The sequence below is a fragment of the Malaclemys terrapin genome, chromosome 4 (assembly GCF_027887155.1).
Source record: "Malaclemys terrapin pileata isolate rMalTer1 chromosome 4, rMalTer1.hap1, whole genome shotgun sequence".
Classification (NCBI taxonomy): Eukaryota; Metazoa; Chordata; order Testudines; family Emydidae; genus Malaclemys; species Malaclemys terrapin.
In genome coordinates this window covers 61,648,707-61,669,614 of record NC_071508.1, presented here as the reverse complement: position 1 = coordinate 61,669,614, position 20,908 = coordinate 61,648,707, and the positions used below count along the sequence as shown (strand labels likewise).

Below are 20,908 nucleotides of genomic sequence, written 5' to 3'. Positions count from 1 at the left end.
CCTCTTGAGCAGCTCAGCAACTCTGAAAATCAGGTCAGAATTTAAGTGTAGTTTCCCAAGTTTCAACTGTAGAAGTGATCTTTGAATTCCTAAACTTGGATCTTCACTGAACTGTCCAGCCACCTGCATCACCTGAAGTTGTAATTATTTAAAGTGATGATCTTTTGAGACAGTAGAACATAATGTTGGGATCTGTGCTCGGAGGAGTCTCTGGACTGAAATACCTAACACAGGGTACTTTTTTTTTTTTTTTTTTTTTTGGTAATGCACCATGGAGGAAGATCACATGCATTGTTCTTGTTTTGTATTTAAAAACACCTTGGTCCTTTTTCCCCCCCTAGATTCTCGAATCCAGACATTTTTGGAGAGCTATCTGACTTCTGGTCATCAGAAATCGTTTCCTGCTATTCCTGGGGGATTAGGCCCTATTCAAAGAGAGATGGAAGAAATTGCTGTCAAGTATGTTCGCCTTGTCAACTATAACAAGATGGTGTTCAGCCCGTACTATGATGTGATCCTCAGCAAACTACTGAATAAGGAAGAATCCCAATTGTTAGGGTAGTCAGAAGAATCATCATACCAGTTTGTATGCTATCTAGATAGTGTTAATTTTGTCTGCTAAAAAAAATTGCAATTAACTTGGCTTTGGAAAATGGCATTCCATTTAAACATAGTTTTATTACTGTAACTCAATAGCACTGATTCTGAAGGGGAAAATTATGTACAAGTTGGGATAGGCGCTTTGAATTAAATGGTAAATAGATGCAATTTTAGCATAACAAATTATGTTTGTTAATTTTATGGCTGTAGTTTTTGCTACTGAGCAGATGTTAGATAAGACTAAACAATTGTACAACCAGACTGCATTTTTAAATTGCGGATTTTGTGGGAGGCTTTTTGTAGCATTCTAACTCTCCAATTTACCATGAAGTTAGTGTATGCATTCATCTAGCGAAGATTAGCAAAGGTCTCTTCCATACTGAGTGATTTGGCCTTCTGAAATCCTATTTTAACAACTGAAGAAATAATTTAAAATTTGAGATGTAAGAAACTTGAATAATGGTGGTTAAGAGCAGGCCCAAACATAGCACTTTATTGTAATAGAATAAGGCTCCTAGTCTTTCTGCTAATCACATTTTTCTATAGCAATTTTTGCTCTCTATCTGCAAATAAGTTACCAAAAACATGATATAATTATATTTTGTAGTGAACTTTCTGGTTATCAAATAACTGTCTTCTACTATGTACAGTGTTACAAGGGTGACCGTCTATAAGATTGCAGCTGTATTTATCTCTTTGTAAAACTTTCAGGTGGGCCAAGAGAAAAATGTTTTGATAAGAGTGGTATTTCTTGCCTTTCTTTTGCTGGTAGTTGACTCCTTTTTATGTGAAATACTAATTTAAAAAAGTAAACATTTTAACATTTTCAGAAGATGGATAAAGACTTATGCATTGAATTTCAGGCTTGAGGAAATTTCCTTTTTTTTTTTCTAAAACTGTGTGACTTATCAGACAATTGTATATGCTCATAGTTTCAGAAATATCACTGAAATTGAAACATACCAATAATTTCTTAATATTTTAAACAGTGACTTTAAAAGGTATAGTAGGAAATGAACTATTTAAAGTTCATTTGAAGTCATGGGAAAATATTATTTAGTGTTTTAGATGCTTTTTCACTTTTTACAGATGTTCTTGAACTCAAAGTATTTTAGATTCTTGAGAAGATAACTAGCAAGATGTTCTCTAAATGCACTCTGAAGGATTTCTGATCTTAATTCATAAAATATGGAAATTTAAACTTTTCTTGGAAGTAAATATAAGGTTTAGGACAGTTAAAAGCAAAATTGAAACTTTCTTCAACTGATAGAGCCTATCAGGTTTTGAGTAAGAAATGGTTGCCAAAGTTCTTAGCATCTCAGGTAATATAAGGTGAAGTGAGCTCATGTTAATAAATGATAGGCTGGTACCTTGTCCGAAGAGTTCTGGGGCGGGGGGATGCTATGACAAAAATAGAATATTTATTGTATTCTAAAATGAAGAATTTAAAAGAGGGCCTCTATTTTGACACTATTGATTAATAAAATAATAGACTAGTTGACTAGTCAGTCACATTCAACAGAACAGGGGTAAGAAGGGAGGTACCCTGGAGTACTTATTCTAATACTTACACTTCCCTTTGCATTTTGAAATTTCATTAGTTCCTAGGGCTAGAACTGAGATCGGATGTACGGCTCTAACAGTTTTCTGCTCTATGGGGAAGATGGAATAAAATAACAATAGCTTTACTTGCTTGATGTATCACCACATTAGCGAATTAAATTAATCTCAAACTTTGGTTGCACAATGTGAAACAAAGCTTACCTCATTTTTATGATTACAAAACTAACGACAATATTAGGAAACCATTTTCTTTGTTGGATGGTTCTTTTGGCTGAACTGCTGAAAATATATATTTGAACATTCTTTAGTAAATTGAAAATAAGTAGCTTAAGCTCAAAAGTTTATCTAGCACTATTTTTTTTGTACTGTCCATGTTCTATTCTACTCTTGGTCTCACTGGTGCACCTCAATCCCTTTGTTCTCTGCCTGTGGCACATAATAGTCTAGTCTTCTATGGGTTGTAATACTTTGGCCTAATTTCAGTTGTTGGGTTTAGTGTGCAGGTGCTGGGTGGTACTGGTGGCCTGTGATACACAAGAGTTCAGACTAGATGACTCTGACCTTTAAACGCTATACTTTTCATAGATAGAAGTTACTGAGGGCTATTGGAGAAATACATTTCTTGCTCTTGTCCTCAAGCATTGGTGGTACATTTCTCCATACCTTTGTGTAGCGTCAGTGTGATCTTAACTCTCTTGTGTATTTGCAGTGGATGCTTCAAACCTATTACAACAGATGGTGCTCTTGAATTGCAATGGCCCAAATGCTGCTGCAGCTCCAAAGCTATGTTTTGGTTTTCACCTCAACAATTCCTGAGAGAGATGAAGGTTAGAAAACAGAAAACAAACTACTCTGCTTGTGATATTCTTGTTTATGAGATCTAAGTGTACCGGTTCTAAATTGCTGGGGAAAAGGACATAATGCGCAAAGTGATCAGTACATCTTTCTAGTACCACTACATCCATTTTTGTTATGATGCGAGGGCAGTGGTATGGGATAGAGACACAGCTGAACTGGGTTTTTTTTGTTTTTTTTAATGGAATTTATCATTTTCACACTCCTCTGTACATTCTGGTTCTCAGGCCATTGGCACAGTTCCTAGTGTAATTTCTAGCCCAGTTTTGTAGATTCAAGTTGTTAAGTGAAAGCTCCCAAACTTCTGACTATTGTACCTTGAAACCTTTTGAGTGATTATTTCAAGGTAGAAACAAGACCAAGACTGATGCCAAAATGAGAAGTAGGAGTCATGAGCTGATAGCCTTAATCCTCAATTTCACATCCTAACATTTTCAAACCTGGGTCGTGTGCTCAGCCCTCCTGAAAATAAAGCTACTTAAATCAGATGTTTAAATATGGAGTTAACCACCCAGGTCTGAAAATCTTTGGAGTAGGTGTCTAAGTGAGGAATAAGCACACCAGTAGCAGATGAGTGGTGACTGACACAACTCGCTCTCAGCCCGATATGGCTTTTGTGGGTGAGCTTTCTTATTTATGTTGTGCTATAGAAGTGTTTGGGAAATCCTGCACAGAGTTCCAGGCTTAGACTTTAGTACCTCCAGTGGTTCCCCTATCAGCTTTGTTTAAAAATACACTGAATCTGTTTTGGTTTTCTTACTACATTTATCACTGATCGCTTACAAACCAACCTACAAGCTTAATGCTAAACTGAGCATACTGAAACAGCAGCGACTGCATATGCTTAGCATCCATTGAGTAAATGCTGTGATAAGTACAGTGTCAGGATGGGTGATTCACTGTATGGATAAGCAATGGTCAAATACTGAATTGTCAGATAAATGTATACTTGCTTAATGTAGGAGATCATTAGACAAAGCTGCAAAGTCCAGATGTCCATGAGTGCCAGCTCCTGCTTACTGTTCTCAACACACACCTGTGCATGTTGCTCATGTGGTCAGTACAGCAAGTCCTGTCTTTCTTAATATTGTGTTTTGTTCCTAAAGCTTTATTAACTTTACATTTAAAAAAAAATCTGGGTAGCAGGCACATTGGTCGAGTGTGGGGTGCTGTACTAACTGAGAACCAACGACTCCATGTTTGGACTTTGTCAGTCTTGCAGATAGTGTAAGTTGCTGCTGTGTTGTAATGTTTACTCTCAGGCCAGCAACTGGAACCTGATTCAACTTCTGTGTGTTGCTTCACGCAGCCACATTTGCTCCTTAGTCTAGAGTTCTGTGCCAAACAGATGAGGGCCTACCTCTGTAAATATCCCCCTCTACCTTGTTTCCCATCAAATGAAAGTATGGTCCTGCAGGTTACTAAGCAATTCCTATTGCAAATCCAATTTACACAACGTGAAGAATATACTTTACTGGCTGAATATGTCCACCTCTTCAAATCTCACTAGCACCACTAAACTACAGCTCTCCACATGAGTGGTCTGAATTTGTTTGTCTTATGTAGTAAGAGCCTGTATAATCTGGAGAAAAAATAATGCTCTAATTATTAAAGTGCAATCTAAGAGATGTACAATTACACAGAAGCTGCTTCTAGAAGTACCATTAACTTATTTGAAAATGACTGCAGTGGTTTAAAAAAAAATCTTAATATATTTAATAGCTTGTTTTTGCCTGTAAACTAAAGACAGTAATGATGGATAAAATTAATGCAGGACTAACAGTACTTCTGGAAATTTCAATATACAAAGTGTGCATCTGATAACTTATCTTGCTGTGTTGTCAGTTCTTTTCATTTTAAATTGCTTTGGAATGAGGAAATGCATTATCTTCCAATATTTTGGGGAGGGGACAGGGGTAGAACTCTGAAACCATCATGAGGAATTACCTCCCAACAAATTTATCTCTTTTGAGGCTGCTTTGTTTGGTTGATGTAAGAGTGTATACATAAAATCTGAATGAGACATGAAGTTTTTGATATCTTTTTATTTTAATGGAATGTTTTTTCCATTTTAAAACTACAAAACAGATTCCATACATTCTGCCATAAATAAAAACAAACAATAAGGCAGGACACTACATGAGCAAACTGAGAACAACTGTTTTCCAGGAACTGTGAATTAAAAATGCTTCACAATTATAAGCCATCCAGTTTTTAAAATAAAACTGTTGAAAGCCCCACAAGACTTCAAGTGGTAGATGTAAACACACTTGAAGAGGAACAAAATGCAATTCAGACATTTTGTGCTATTGTTTTTGAAAAAACCTAATTTTGTTTAGAGCACTTTCTAAGACTCTGCTGATCAAGAACCATACAGTATAAAGAGGCACCACAGTAACAAAACCTCATTGCTGAGATGTTTGTTAAAAACGGTTGTCCCTTTTTAAACATTTGACATAAGAGGCAAAAAAATCTCTTAATACAAGTCTTTCACAGTCTGATTTGGAACTTGTTTCATCGGATTCTCTTTTGCTGTCGTGCTCTGTAGATGTCATGTACAGGAGGAACCACGGATCCCTTCTCCTCTTCATCATCAGAATCTTCATTTGGTCTCTTGACAGCTTTATTGAACATGGTATTATTTTCCACAGGTCCATTGCCTTCCACAGTTAATTCAGGCAGGCCTCCGGTAATTATTCTTACAGCTTCATCAACAGCTTTGGAACAAGAAAGATAAATTGGCTTCAGAAACAAACTGGTTTTTCCTTGATGAGGAAAACAAGTCAGCAAATTATTAAGCTGCTCTGGACACTCTGCAGGTGTACTGAGACACACTGCTGAAAACAAAAGAGAAATGAGTTGCCCTTTGACACCAGGTGAGAGTCAGGATTTCCTACTACTGCTTTTGACAAAGGCTATGCTGCTATAGAAGAGTTAAATCAAAGTGTGCTGCCAAGGGGGGAGTAGACCTCACATTGAGGATTGTAGCTTAGTTGCTAAAGCAGGATGTTTTGGCTGTGAAATGTTACATTTCAGAAACTTCGTAACAAGTCATTCCTGCCACATTTCTCAGTTTCACTTAAGAATAAAGTTAACAGTTCTGTAATACAATGCTTGATTAGAATTTAACAAGGATATAAAAAAAGATGGTTCATTTAAGCTACTGATTAGATCCACTGCATTTTGGACAATGAAGAATTTTGCCATTTTACTCCTTACAAATGTTTGAGAGTGTGTTTTCAGGATACTATAACTTAAAAAATTAAGGCACCTTCTCCATTTAGGGAATTCTCAAAATCTAAGTCATCTCACTAGATGTCAATTTTGCAAGAAAAATGAGTGGGCTGAAAACTATACTCTACTGCATGGGAAAACATCTTCAGGAAAAAGTCAAGTGAAATTTACTGCTCTGACTTTTGAGTCAGGTCAGCTGCATTCAACTTTCAGAAAGAACTGATGTCTAAAGTACTCTACTCCATAAAAGGAAAATGCTATCTTTAATGTCCCTGCCTATGGTGACTTTCTCCTTTAACAAGAGAGACTTAAGTTTCAGGTCTGGTCACTTTCTCAGCATCTTCACCCTATATGGGATCTCTCTGCAGCCCTATTGTGTCATGTTCTACTCTGAGCTAGGAGTTTTATAGGAGACCAGACTCATAAGGTAAAGAAAGACACTTGATCAATTTCGATCACTTTTTGAGTATACAGCCCCATTCTGAACTGTTACTGCATACTCTAAAATGGCCAATGCTTTTTAAGTTTGTGAAATGTGTATGCCCAGGTCCAGCCCTGGGGTTTTTATTAGCTGAGTTAGTGCACTAATTTCCTTTGGTGAATGGTTCATAACAGAAACAATAATGAATCAGAGAATTACAGAAATATACTGACCCAATAATTCTCATTTCTTTATTATAGGGAAATCTCAGATAATCAAATGACAGCAAGCAGCAGCCTAATTTCAGTACAGACTTCCTCCGTAAGAGGCTATATAGCTATCCCCATACTCACCTTGCACTGCCATGTTGCTACTTCAATGACAGGGGGGAAAAAAAAAAAAAAACTTACTTTCTGGCATTTTGCATCTTCGAAAAATCTCCATGAGTTCATCCACTTGCACAAAAGGCCCCTGTTATTGGAGAAGAATTTAGATGACTGACTAGGAAATATCTACACATTACTGGAAGCATTAAGTAGCACAGTATATATAATTCATTCAGTAAAGCACGCTACTGAAGTGTCTGTACCAGTTGTGAAGCCTGTGGAATATATTAAATTATTGAAACAAACCTGAAAACACACAGGAGGTGGGAGGAGCTTCATTAAAACTACAGCAGCTGGTGGGACTGGAAATACACCGCCTGGCACAGGATGCAAACCTGGAGCTATTGAGAAAAAGAACAGTATAAATCAAATGTGAATGGCAAAGTAATTTAAGCTTTCAAGCTCTTGTATATGACAGAAATGAATAACAGGCAGACATAATCTAAAAGTACATTTTGTCATCATCTTCAGCTATCTGAATCCTAAAGTATAAAACAGTAGTTCTCAAACTTTTGTACTGGCGACCCCTTTCACATAGAAAGCCTCTGAGTGCGACCCCCCTTTTAAATTAAAAACACTTTTTATATATTTAACATTATTAAAAATGCTGGCGGGACTTAGGGTGGAGACTGACAGCTCATGACCTCCCCCCGTGTAATACCCTCACGACCCTGAGAGGTCCCGACCCCCAGTCTGAGAACCCCTGGAATAAAACAACCTACATAGTCTTATTACAGCTAGCAGAAGCCTCGGGGCCAGATTCTGCAACCCTTTATCATGCTTACCTTAGTCTGGCCTCTGTTCAGCAAAGACTTAAGTCTATCCCAATCCAGCAAAGCACCTAAGAACCAACTTAACTTTAGATGTGCATAAATTCTTTTGAAGTCCCAGTGGGATTTAAGCAGATGCCTAAAGTTGATGTTTTTCAGAACAGGGGCCTTCATGAGTAGCTCAATTAAATTCAATGGGATGGCTTAATTTGAGTTAGGGGGTGGTAACAGGCCCCTGAACGAAATCTTTTTAACCTGAACATGACTAAACTCTTGACTTACGTGCTAAATGTCTTGGCTGAAATGGAATCATCTGCTGTGTGTCTGGTTTTGGGTATTCAGGTTTTCTGTCCACTTCATCTTTTAGAACAGGCACTATAGAAGGAGCCACCACGGGGTCTGGAATTATGGCTGCTAACTTGGCACGTGAGACATCCTGAAAACACAAATTAGAGAGCACTGAACCAGGGAATTTAGTAATTTCATGTTTTAAATTACACAAAGCAATATCATAGTAGGAATTAAAGATAGATTGACCATCTCAGCTACGTTTTTTCTAATGCTTTCTGAAGACATTGGTTCAATCTATTCAAATGACAGTTCTGCTTTGAGGCCCCAGCTGAGATCAGACTCCATTGTTCTAGGCACAGAACAATGATTTAGGGCTTGTCTAAATACAAGGTGTACCAGCTTAACTTAAATGGGTTTAAAAACAGTTAAACTGATGCAAATCACTGTGTGGACACACTTTTTTGTGTGTGTTTAAACCTGACTTATAATGGTTCATCTTGCATCTGCAAAACATTTTCTCTCATCTCATTTGTGGAAACAGCTGAACCATTTTAACTGAAACGTCACCAAAAAAAGAAAAAACAATGTCAGTATGAGGCCTGCACCCAGCATTGGAAATTTTAGCTCAGCAGAAATTTAGCAAAATAATAAGATACTGTTTTCAGTATCTTAAAATGGAAAATTTTAGGCAACCTTAATTAAAGGCATTGCTACTTGCACCATCTGAAACACGTGGTTGTGTCTGTATATTGTGTGTATTTATAAACATTTTACGTTAAAAAAAAAAACCTACACCACACACACACATATTGTTAAGTATGAGTCCACGAACAAAAAGCCTGAACACCAGCTCTGCTTCCAACAAGGATTGTTTGTAAACAATGTTTAGGCCCAGTCCTCCATACATGAGCAGTTCAATTGAAGCCAATAAGCCAGTTCTCATAAGGAGTACTCACATGAAGCAGGCTCGCGTGATCAGGTTCTTTATGAACAATTTTGGAACACAACAAGTGACTCTGAAGCACCCTTTCTGAGAGATGTGATTCCAGTGTCCTTCCTCTTAGCAGAAGTGGGAAACAAAACAATCCTTCCAGCAAACAAGCTCTTATTGCTCTCACACTTGTTTACCTATTTCACATTGCACACAAAAACCATCTAGTCTTATCCCTCAATTACTATTTCCCCAAAACTTTACATATTGCAAAAAATTAAAACATCAGAAAAAAATACACTCAGGAAAAACTAAACTGTGGTCAAAACATTCTTGGAGCTTAACAGACTTAGAATTGCCGGTACCACAGATCAGATACAAGCACTTGGCACATTCTATTAAATAGTGACTGACATGCCTGAGGCTCTCAGCACTAACAGAAGTATGGTGGTTATTAAAGGCAGTGTCAAATCCACCTAGGACAGGACAGGCAGATTTTCCCAGTCCTCCTGCTTAATATCATGTTCAATCTTGGTCCAATCCTGCCATCAAAGTCAATGGGAGTTCTGCTATTGACTGAACAGCAATTGGGCTCATTGCTCTAATATTTGTCTTTTTGATGTTTGTTTTAGCAGAGGAATGTCTGATCTAAAGCCCATTGACTTCATTACTCAAGCAAAATTCCTGCTGATCTCAGAATTAAGCCTGCACTGAGGAATTGGGGACTGCAGGGCAAAGGCATTACTGCACCAACCTTTTGTTGATGGAGACAAAAACTGAAATATTAATTTAGGCAAAGTAGTATGTGTTAGTCATGTTCTCTCCCCCCCAATAGTTAATGCCTGGCACTCAAAGAACCAGCAGCCTGGGACTGCTTGAAGTTTTCATTTTACCACCCAATACCATTCCAAGTGAAGGACTGAACAGAAAGGCTGTGAGAACTACATTAATTCCTGGTTTAACTTGGAGTTAAATCAGGGATGAATTAGACCGATGCTTTTAACTCCATTCTAGATCAGATCTGGGTCCAGCTAAAACAACTAAAAATTAAAAGGAGCCTATGTTAATAACAGCCCAATCTTGCTTTATTTGAAACTCAGTGGCAAAAATCAATGGCAAAACTTCCACGGGAGCAGGATCAGGCTCAAAAAATGAAAGAATAAACCCTAATAAAAAATGCACCCCATTTTTATTTTTTCTTGTCTGTCAAGGAAAACTTTAAGGCAAGTGCAAGACAAGGTGAGACAGTGTTACAGGATTGCACCAGATCTCAAAAGAACTATCACAAAATTAAATTTTCTCAGCTACCTACCTTGTAACCAAGAGCTTTAAGTTCACTTGCAGAACAAGGGTACAAATCCATGAACTTGTACCTATCTACCAGCAGAGCTGTCTCTTTACCCTCGTATTCTTCTTTGAAGGCTGTAAACCTCCGTTTTTCCACTTTAAGTATACTAGCTAGATCACCAATGTTACTTTCAAAAGCTAAAAACCGGGCCCAGATTTCTCTGCGAAAGAAAACAGGTAAAGGGAATGAATGATTGTTTGGGGGAAAGCTATGCTGAATCCCTCCTACTTGTAAAGATACACAAGATGACAAACTCCAATAAAAGGGATTAGGAAGTATGGACATTACCATTTAATAAATAACTTCAAGTATCTATTTTATGTGCATGCATAATAGGTAACACTAATACTATGCTCCTAATAATCTCTCTCATTTTTATAACACCTTTCCTTCCAATAGACTGTATAGCATTTTACAAACTATATACAACAAGCACCACTGCAGTGGTGTGGAAGGCAGCAAGAGAGAGAGAGAGACCAACCAATGCACCGTGTTCTGCACAATGGTAAATCCCAACTTCTTTGCAGAAAATCCCAGACAGCTTGGTAAGAAGGGATCTGAGCACATATACCTGGGCTTAATTCAACTTTCATTTTAGCTTCCCCGCCCACCTTTGAGGAGAATTTGGCTTCTCAATTCTATTCCTCAGTTCCCCTTTCTTTGAAATGTGGATAAAAATTCTTCTTTCTCAGAGGATCAGAAGCAACAAACGGGGGCATGAATGAGCAGAGCAGTGGAACATTTGACTATGATGCATAGGTCTTGTAACATAAGGCTTGTGGATGTTTCCCTGGGGGGAGCACCTGGGTTTGTAGTCTTGTTGGAAGAACTGCCTTTAATAGAGGAGAGGGTGGAAGCATGGCTGACAGGGTTAAGGACCAGATAGGAAAGGGCTGCAAACTCATCTATGATCCTTTTGGATTGTGGTTATTGCTCTGTTTTTTGTAAAGTCCCTCTCCCATCAGTTCCCATCTCACCTTCTCTCAGGTGCCTGCATTATTCCCCACAATCTTTCCCTTCCTTTCCCAAAATGGCAGGGAACAATATTATCATCAGTACCACTGGCTAAAAAAAGAGGTGTATATTCACAGTGCAGGAGGTTTTTGTGCTACGTTGTCACCAATGCGGTGCTGAGCAGCTTCTGGAGTCCAAAGGGTGAATTCTGTGCCCTTTCCTTTAGGTGGGATTACGAGGGAGAGTACACCTGCAGCAATTCTTCTAGTTAATTTGTGATGTTTAAGCTTTAAAGGAGGGTTTTCAAGGATAGAAAAACAAAATAATTTGACAAACTTACCCAGATTTCTCAGGTGGGAGGCTTCCTGAGGTTAAAACACGTTCAAACAAAACTCTTGTATTATTGTCCTCTAAAAAAATAAAAATATATAACAATTAAAAAGTATAAACATTAAATCCAGTTCCAAATCTGTTTCTATTAAGAGAAATTTATCATTCAAGTGAAAAATAAGATTGTTCCAACGATACGATGCTCTGACTTTATTTTATTTTCGATAAATAGGATTCAATAAACCTTAATACGCAGCTACAGCTGTATCAATATGCAAGTCAATCCTACTGTGGTGGTATCAGGAAATGCAAAAGCCTCCTGCATGGACCTCTCAATTTTATAGATACTCACTGTGGTGGAAATGGAGTTGTTGTGTAACATATGAATACTGTATTGTGATCTGGTTATTGGGTTTTTCACGGTATGAGTATGTTGGTTTAGTTTAACACCAGGCTATTGGAAAAACAAGCAGGAAACAGGGACAATAACTTGAGATAATCATCCATCTGCCAGCAAGGTACAATGCAGGAGCCCTTTGCTTTGATGGTCTCTCTCTGACTGACTGCAGAGTTCCCCAAACTGGTTGTGGGCAGCAGGGTCCAAGTCTGAACTCAGCAGAACAAAAACCTAAACTAGTTTTAAAACAACGCCCCATCAAACGGGAAAAACACAGTTAAGGGGAAACAGACTGACACCCAGACCAAGAGGTTCAGGCCTGGCTAGAGTCTCTATAGAGATGGTACTCCTCTAGATAAGAAAGAGATGCATATAGACCTACTGTTTTAAAATCCTTTTTCTCTTATGCTATGCTTTATTTCTGCTGTTAAAATCAAACAATACTTTGTTTTGAAAAAGGCTGTCTGATCACTGTTTGACCACTGGCCACAAACTCCTGAAGGGAAGAAACTGCAGATACTAAACCCACTTGGTCTTGCTGGATAAGCACGACTCATTCCAGGGGACAGTAGTCCAGTCCCTGGTCCAAGAGTGGGATTCCACCCCAAAAGCGGTAAAGACTCAAGGCCTGACAGTTGAAGGGGTGCACTTAGAGACCAGTGAGGGGTCAGGGGTGCAGATAGCCCAGTAACTGTGAGACCCACCACCACTATTGCTGTGATGCTATCCTGTCCTGCTGGTGAAGTTCCAGCTGACACTGCGTGTAATGGTACATAGTAAATTCTTATCTATTCATCTGATTTCCCCAAAATCCCCCTATGCCTGCCAGATAGTTACAACAACAAGGGGGCGCTATTTTCAAAAATATTTAGTGTGAAGCTCTTTACCTTTGTTCAGAAAAATCTCTAAAGTGAGCAGGTGGACAGTTCACTGGTATGTGATGTCACAAAATCTTTGTTTTTTTCCATGTCTACATCTGCTCTTATGAGAATTTACACAAATATCCATTTTCTCAGAGGGATGTTAGGAGGAACTGGATTTTTGTACAAACATCCCCTTGATTCAAGTCTGCCCCCTCTTCAAAATCTCTCTTAAACAGAGAAAATAAATGAAGCGTGTTAATTGAGCTATTAGATAATAACTAAGGGTTACACTGTTATCATTTAAATGCCAGTGTAGAGAAAGGAAAGTGGTGCAAGGATAGGCCCAAATGGGCCAGTATGCGTGGATGGATAAGCAACATCACTCACAGCTGTGGAAGACCCTCCATGTGAGCTCAGCAGTTTGGGGATCTGATGAATCTTTAGAAAGCAAGGTTGGGCAGGGAAGGAGACTAGAAAGTTAGGACAAGCCACTCTACCGACTCTTCTCTGAATCTGTGAAACACCACAGCAGCTACACACACAGCCTTCACTGCAACCCCATACCTTTGCTTCAGACAGCTCCAGTTTCTTCTATGTTCCATTAACACCCACACTAACGAGTCCTGCAGTGGCAGAGTGTGACGAAGTGGGACTGTTCTTAATGTTTCCTCTGAATACTGTGTGGGTGCCTCAGTTTCCCTATGCATTTCTTAAGTCTCTAGGTGGTGGGATAAAGGCCAGTGTGCATAAATCACTGACACTCTGTCTCCCTGGCAACAACTGGCCAGGGCCCTTCCCCCTTGCAAGGAAATAGCTAAAAAGATCAGGTAACCTCCTGGCCCGGGAAAGAGACAAAGCCCAAAGAAGGAGGGGCTGGGGGGGGGGGGGAGGGTGGAGGGTCAGTTTTGGAGCTGGCTGGGGACTAGAAGTAAGGGCAAACGGGGGTGTCTGGCTTGCTTGGCCCCAAAATGGACCCAGTGGAGGGGTCCCGTTCGCTAAACCAACAAGCTCTGTTTTAAACCGTGTTCCTGTCATCTAATAAACCTCTGTTTTACTGGCTGGCTTAAAGCCACATCTAACTGCGAAGTGTGGGTGCGTGCAAAACCTCTGGCTTCCCCAAGACCCCGCCTGGGCGGACTCGCTGTAAAAAGCGCACGAAGGGGCATATGCGAAATGCTCCCAAAAAAAACCCCCAAAAGGTAAAGCCGTGTAAGCTTCTTGCCCTAAAACCAGTCTGCTCCGTGGAAGAAAAGGCTCCCCAAAGTCCTGACTGGCTTTGTGGGGAGCAGTTCCAAAGCATCGCCCGGGGACTCCGTGACACACAGCCCTGCTGCTAGCCGCACAACCGGTACACTGACACTGCATACCTCCCTCTCCCCTTGCACATGGATGGCTTTGTATCCTTGGAGCACTGTATGCCCCTCTTATCAATGGCCTTTGCCCAGGACACGCCAACACTAAGTTGTCAGTTAATTCACAATACTACTTTGAATTTTGCTTTTCCCATCCACTGTTGGAGAATGAGTTTTATTTGTACTTGTGAAGGTCAGAAAACTGGACCCAGAATTCTGCAGTCACTACAGGAAAGGATCAATCCAGCACTGCTGTTGAGTACTTCTGCAGACAGACTTTTTAAGCCCCTATGAATCTTTGTGCCCAAGGAGTTAGATTTCCTAACACGTTTTCCACTGTCAGCTACAGATGGAGTGAAACTGCCATAGTGGAAAGTACTTAATGACTTGGAAAGCCCACTCTGTATAGTGATGAGACAATATGGGATCTCAATGTCAATTCACTTCTGGATCGTCACTGTGCAGAAAATGGCACTTTTTTCAAATCAATCACACAGGTTTTGTGAAGAAGATTATTGCCCTGTAGGAAGGAATTCAAACTTGGACTGAAGCCAAACTCTCAGAGAGTGAAGGTTAATGTTTCATTAGTAGCCCTCCTAGTTCCCAAAGCTTACCATTAAGGTGAGACAGATAGTCAATGTATGCCAGTACATATTCTGGAATGTCTCCATATTTCTTCAGCCCCAACTCAAAAATCTTGAAGGCCACTGACTTGTCCTGCAAATGTTAAAATAGCATTATTAGCTTCAAAAAGCAGCACAACTATTAACACTTCATTAATCCCAAAGAATATGTCTGAGTTTACCTTACTACAGTAATACTCCATCAAAGCTGCCGTAACATAGACATGATGGCGGGTCCGGGCATCCTCTCTTGCTTTCTTAAATATCATTCTTCCAGATTTGATGCCTTCTGCCCGCCTTGCAAATTTCATATACTGTATATATACCTAAAATATACATGATGATTTGTTCAGCACACAAGATGATATCCAAAATATAAAAGTATTAAGATATGAAAGAGATCCTTTGGGCATATCTAAAATCCACTCCAGCCACAAAATATAATAATTCATAATATAAACAACACATTCAGATAAGGTAGCAGCTATGAGGCAGCATCATGGAATATAGACTGCGCCACAGCTTTAACCTACCTATTTATTTTTGGCACGAGGCCTGTATAAAATTATAACGATAATCAATATTAAAATTCTTGAGGCAGAAGAGGTGGTTAGGTGGGTATTGAATTTACATAGGCTATTGCCTTCACAGAATTACAATTATACATAAGTCATTTGCGGTTTCTAAAAATGGCAAGTATCTTATAGGGATAACAGAGCACATACAGGAGGCCATAAGACCCATAACGAACATGTATGCTAGAAGTCTGTTCCAATGTTTACTAGTAGGTAACGGGATCTGAAATACCACTCATTCTGTCCTATTGGACTGATATTTTTGATGTATGGTCATGCAAATAGCAAACATACGGTAATTAATTCATCCAGTGGCTGATCTGTGGTGTGTATTTGAGTATCCTTTCACTTATTCTGGATTAAATTAGGAGTAACAACATTGATTCAACTGTAAAACTGGTGAGAGAGAGAATCAGGCTCTGGGAGTTTCCCAGAGATGCACTTGAACTTGAAGCTGCATTGTGATCTAGTAAACAGAGACCTGGACTGGAGTTAGGAGACCAGATTTCTGGCTCTGCCACTGCCCTGCTGTATGACCTTGGACTTGTCATTTTACCTCTCCGCACCTCTGTTCCCTTCCCACTCTGTCTTGTCTATTCATAATGTAAGCTCTTCAGGACAGGAACTCTCTCTCACTATGTGTTTGTACAGTGCTAGTACAATGGGCACTATTGTAATACAAATAGTAATAATACAATTTTCTTTTTTTTCCTCCTTAAAGTAGAGGTGTAGTACTAATCTTTGGTATTTATGCAGTGTACTTCATCCCAAAGTGCTTCATAAACTTTAAACATAAAGCACCACTGCATTGCATCATCCACTGGGGCAGAGAGTGGCAATCGATGGGTGCAAAGCACACAGTTTAGGGAAGAGGAAGTGAAATTTTGGTCAACAAAGCAAATGCCTACTCTTATGAAGCATGTCATGGGATCTTCAACGTCCATTCAAATGGATATGGCTTGCTGTAGGTTTTTAAGGACACAGAAATTAAAGTGCATGGTACCTAATTTATCTACATTGGAAGACTAAAGGGCAGAGTCACTGACCCTGCTGGAATTTGATACTGTGGTTTCCAAGAGTCTACATATTCTCAACCTAATCTTAGTCCACTAGTCATCCACTCAAGCTATTAACTGATGAGAACGCTACCCATTCTTTGGGTGTACTGAGATCAATATTACTGGAAATGTGGAAAAATGGAATAGTATAGAATCATCTTACCAATGTGGGATCAATATCTTCAATAGCCAAGAGGCGGTTATATATGCTGTGCACCTTCTCATACTTCATTCGACTCTGAGGAAATAAAATATATATAAAAAAAAAATCACTAACATGCTTCATAATACTAGACACACTGAAGTTCCTGGAAGTCTCTCTCTGCCACTTTCTGCCTCTACCTACTTGTTTGGAAGAAGAAAAAAAAAATTAAAGAATGAAGTAAAAAGCTGAATATTTCTAACATATTTTTGAAATTAATAATATAGAAATATTTTTCCATTATATTACTTTAGCCTAGAAAATGTCAATGTAGGCGGAGAAGTTTGGCAGAATTAATATTCTGTTTATATAGTACTTTTCAAGCAGATGAGATTTTGGAGAAAAGACATCTTGTCCCACTGGAGTTTGAGTCAGTACTGAAATCTTTATGCTCACCTCTTCATAGTCTGCATATGCAAAGTACAGAAGCATGTTCTTCTTTAGTAAAGTGCTGATCGCCCTTTCATAAATATTAGCAGCCTCATCACTGAACAGTTTAGCATTGTTCATGTCCTATGATAAACAAATATTGTAACAAAATTATTTAATACTCATGACACTGAAGACAAAATTAAGATCTGATCCGGCTGGCACTTGTGTACATGATTTTATTTATGCGAGTAGTCTCACTGAATTCAAATGTAGTATTCACATGCTCATGTACATAAGTATTTGAACGGTCAGCATTTACAATGCTACTATATGTATCAACCATAAAAGTCTAAGATTTAAACTACTTAAAATATTTAAATGCCAACATTATAATTGCATTTCATAACTCAAAAATCTCTTAAGTGCAATTAATTTTAATATTATGGAATACTGTTCAGAATTCTAAAATCTACACACAGTTCGAAATGCTAAAAATGTGTTTTCTCCTTTGGCCATATCCATTCCCTTACCCCTTTCTCAGCTAGCAGCTTACTGGATTGCTCAAGATACTGTGCAGCCTCGTACCAGATATCTGGATGATGTCCGAGGACCAACAAGCACTGCTCATAAGCAAACATAACTAGGGAAAAAAAGTCAAAGTGATAAATATTCCTAGCAAAAGCATTTGTATGACTGTATATTAATAACTTACATTTGTAACTTAATTAACCGGTGTATCAAACACAGAAGTATCAGATAATACAGTAGATCCTACTAATACCCAACGTGGCTTGAGGCCAGCCTGCCTCTCTTCAGGTCACTACCCCAGTTGTAGTCAGTGGAGATACCGATGCAAGATCCCCTCAGTATAACAGAGAGGTGGTGATTGGAAAAGTCTTCTGCATATGGGCCTGACACCTCCCAACATGGTCTGAAATAGCCTATATTTGCAGATTTTCCAAGCCTGCGGTAGGTCATTTGCAGCCTGGCCTCTGAAGAGAATTAAGTCAGGCTGAAGTACTGGCATAAGTGTTGCAGTGTTACTTGTATGTAGAGCCGGAATGGGGATTAATGAAGAAAAAACACGATTTGACCAACTTCGGGCATAGCACAATCATTGTCAATGTTAAGAACACTTCATTTCTTCAGCTGAAGGTCACTCACGATTCTCAGCAATAATTCAAAACATGCTGCAGAGTATCTATGACTGATTCTGATATCTAATCATGTTACCTCTTTTTGTTATGAGAGTTTGGTCTTCTGTGCGCAGTGGATTACTCTTTTCCCACTGGATATATTTCTTCCACATGTCGACCTGCTGAGCCTCTTGGGGAGTATTCTGTGGGGGGACGGAGGGAGCATTGCGATCCAGACCTTTCATAACAGTCTCATATTCCTGAAAAAGAGGTAAATAATATTTTAAGTTGTAGAGAGAAATAGGCATAATGAAAGTGACTGCTTACAGGTATGCTTAGCATTTTTGTCCTATGAAAATATCAATTCTATCAGCCTACCAAACAAGTAGCTGTACTTGAAAATCTTAACTAGGCTTAATGCTTTCTGGCTTTTATGGAATTAAACATTGTAAAAATGAAGTGAACAGGAGTCTGTACCTTGGCCACCCGTCTAGCATTCATATAATCTCTACTCCGATCTTCAATCATTTTTTTAGCTAAGTGAATATTGATTCCCTGCGGAAAAAAATAAACAGCAATTGAAAATACACTATTTTACAAAAAAATACAAACTACTGAATTTTATTTCAGAGAGAGGAAGGGCCCTGAAAGGGGATGTAAAACTATTTAAGAACGTTCAACAGAAGTCTTTTAAAAGGTATGGACATCAGAAAACAACAAATATCTTCAAATAAACGTATGGTAAATGGCCAAGTTAGGGAACAAATACAATGATGTAAATAATCTGTGTTTGGCAATTCAGTTGTGGGAGCAAAAAGTTTTAGTCATTTATATCACAGAATATTTTTGATTTTTTACTTCTAACACACAGATGCCCTAAGCGATGTTTGCCTGTGCATGAAGGATTCAGATTTAAGCTTCTAAAACATAAGAATAAACTTTATATACACATTATGGGACATGAGACTGAAATTTTGTCTTGCCCTAAATAATGATCAGTCCACAGTCAGTCACAATTCCTTCCCTCATTGCCCCTTGTCCTTTATCAAGTGAAGCTCAGCTCTGTTGGCCAGCACATCCCAGAGGTCAGAGCCAAGGCCCTGGCTACTCCCATCCCCTCTCCGCTCACCTATAAGGGGTTAAGAGTAACAGCTCCACATATCTGCTCTGTCCCATTAATTCAGATTGGCAATCTGGGTACTCAAGTAGGTGAGTAGGCTTTGTACACACTTATTCCCCTAGGTGGGCACATAGGACAAGTTATAATCTTGCCCCTTAAATAGATATATTAATTTTAAATTTCTGAGAAAGAATCCTATTCTTTAAACTCATCATGCTGTTCATTTAAATGGAATGAAACTCCCTCTGTATTTGCTACTTAAAATGCCTTACACACCTGATTATTAATTAAGGACATAAACTGGACTAGATCCCGCAAATTTTACTGTCTCCTTCAATTTGTTGAACACCATAAACTCCTACTGAATTCAGGCCATAAGGGAACTCTGTGGGGATATGGCACCTACAGAGTACAGATCAAATAAGCCCCTAAACACCAGCACACTTAGATGTTCAAAAGGCTCACGTTTTTCTTGACCCTTCACAATGGATATCAATATTAAAAAAAAAAAAAAAAGTGACAAACTCTCCAATACAGCAGACAGGAAACACATGACACTATGTAACTTAAAACATCACAACAAACTATATGAAAAGGGAAAAATTCTCTAAGTTTATCCAGAACAAACAGTCTGTAAGTGAAGAAATACAAAAAAACAAATTATCACACATAGGTACCTATTTTGTGCCTGTAAAATTTTTGCATGGATGCACAAAGAGCTCACCATTGTACATACAAAACACACATTGCACTACCTTTTATCTATTTGCACACAAGTATTGGGTGGACACAATTCTGGGACTAACTTTTAGTAATTTTTAAGACAGGATTTTCTAAACAAACCTGAAATCACAAACAATTTTATTTTCTCAGTTACCTCTTCATATTTGTTATAATCTCTCCAGAGTTGTTCAATGTTAATCATTGGGTTCACGCAACCTCGCTGGTAAACCCTACGAACAGCTGTTATCCTCTGGTTTTCTGCATAAGATCCAACTGCCTCTCTAAATAGTGAAGTGAGACACTAACATGTCAGTAATTAAAACACTGTAATTTATATAAACATTAAAATTACATGAATTAACTTTTAAAAAAATACTTAAAAGTACTTACACGCCTTTCAAAAAATTGATGTAATCTACCCAGATCTATGTAAAAAAAAAAAAAAAAAAAACAGAAAAAAAATCACATCAACAAGAACTTAGTACAGTAATCAGAAATAATTAGTTAGATAACAAAACATACCTGGTATGACATGATTTCCATGCCGATTTTATCCAGAGCAAAGTCATATGCCTGAGCCATTTTTTCTCTGAAAAAATGCCACAAATATTGAAAACATTCAGAGCTGGGACTAAGTTTTATCAATTTTAATAAATAGTATTAATTTAAAAAAATCTTTTAGCAACAAATTCTAAATATATATTTAAGTAAAAAAAGCCTAGTGCCATAAAACAGGTGTTTGGTTTCCTTAAATTCCTGGCATTCTGTATTCAGACAATTACCACAAGCAAGGAAGTTAAAAGG

The 20,908-nt window shown here is 38.4% G+C and overlaps 2 protein-coding genes across 3 annotated transcripts in view; one reads left to right on the top strand and one right to left on the bottom strand.

Moving 5' to 3' along the window:
* TCP11L1 (t-complex 11 like 1) overlaps positions 1–5,047 on the top strand; it is a 28,637-nt gene extending 23,590 nt beyond the window's left edge. For both annotated transcript variants that reach the window (XM_054028535.1, XM_054028536.1), the window contains exon 11: positions 342–5,047. In XM_054028535.1, the coding sequence (XP_053884510.1) occupies positions 342–562 (221 nt within the window). In that variant the 3' untranslated portion in view covers positions 563–5,047. The remainder of the gene's footprint in view (positions 1–341) is intronic.
* The window catches only part of CSTF3 (cleavage stimulation factor subunit 3), an 80,521-nt gene continuing 64,660 nt past the window's right edge, over positions 5,048–20,908 (bottom strand). The window contains exons 6-21 of the mRNA XM_054028534.1: positions 20,627–20,693; positions 20,495–20,529; positions 20,259–20,385; positions 18,739–18,816; positions 18,359–18,521; positions 17,656–17,765; positions 17,150–17,266; positions 16,715–16,789; positions 15,101–15,244; positions 14,910–15,012; positions 11,694–11,763; positions 10,364–10,559; positions 8,112–8,265; positions 7,306–7,400; positions 7,084–7,144; positions 5,048–5,735 (exon numbers count right to left, since the gene is read on the bottom strand). Of these exons, the coding sequence (XP_053884509.1) occupies positions 5,533–5,735; positions 7,084–7,144; positions 7,306–7,400; positions 8,112–8,265; positions 10,364–10,559; positions 11,694–11,763; positions 14,910–15,012; positions 15,101–15,244; positions 16,715–16,789; positions 17,150–17,266; positions 17,656–17,765; positions 18,359–18,521; positions 18,739–18,816; positions 20,259–20,385; positions 20,495–20,529; positions 20,627–20,693 (1,798 nt within the window). The 3' untranslated portion in view covers positions 5,048–5,532. The remainder of the gene's footprint in view (positions 5,736–7,083; positions 7,145–7,305; positions 7,401–8,111; positions 8,266–10,363; positions 10,560–11,693; positions 11,764–14,909; positions 15,013–15,100; positions 15,245–16,714; positions 16,790–17,149; positions 17,267–17,655; positions 17,766–18,358; positions 18,522–18,738; positions 18,817–20,258; positions 20,386–20,494; positions 20,530–20,626; positions 20,694–20,908) is intronic.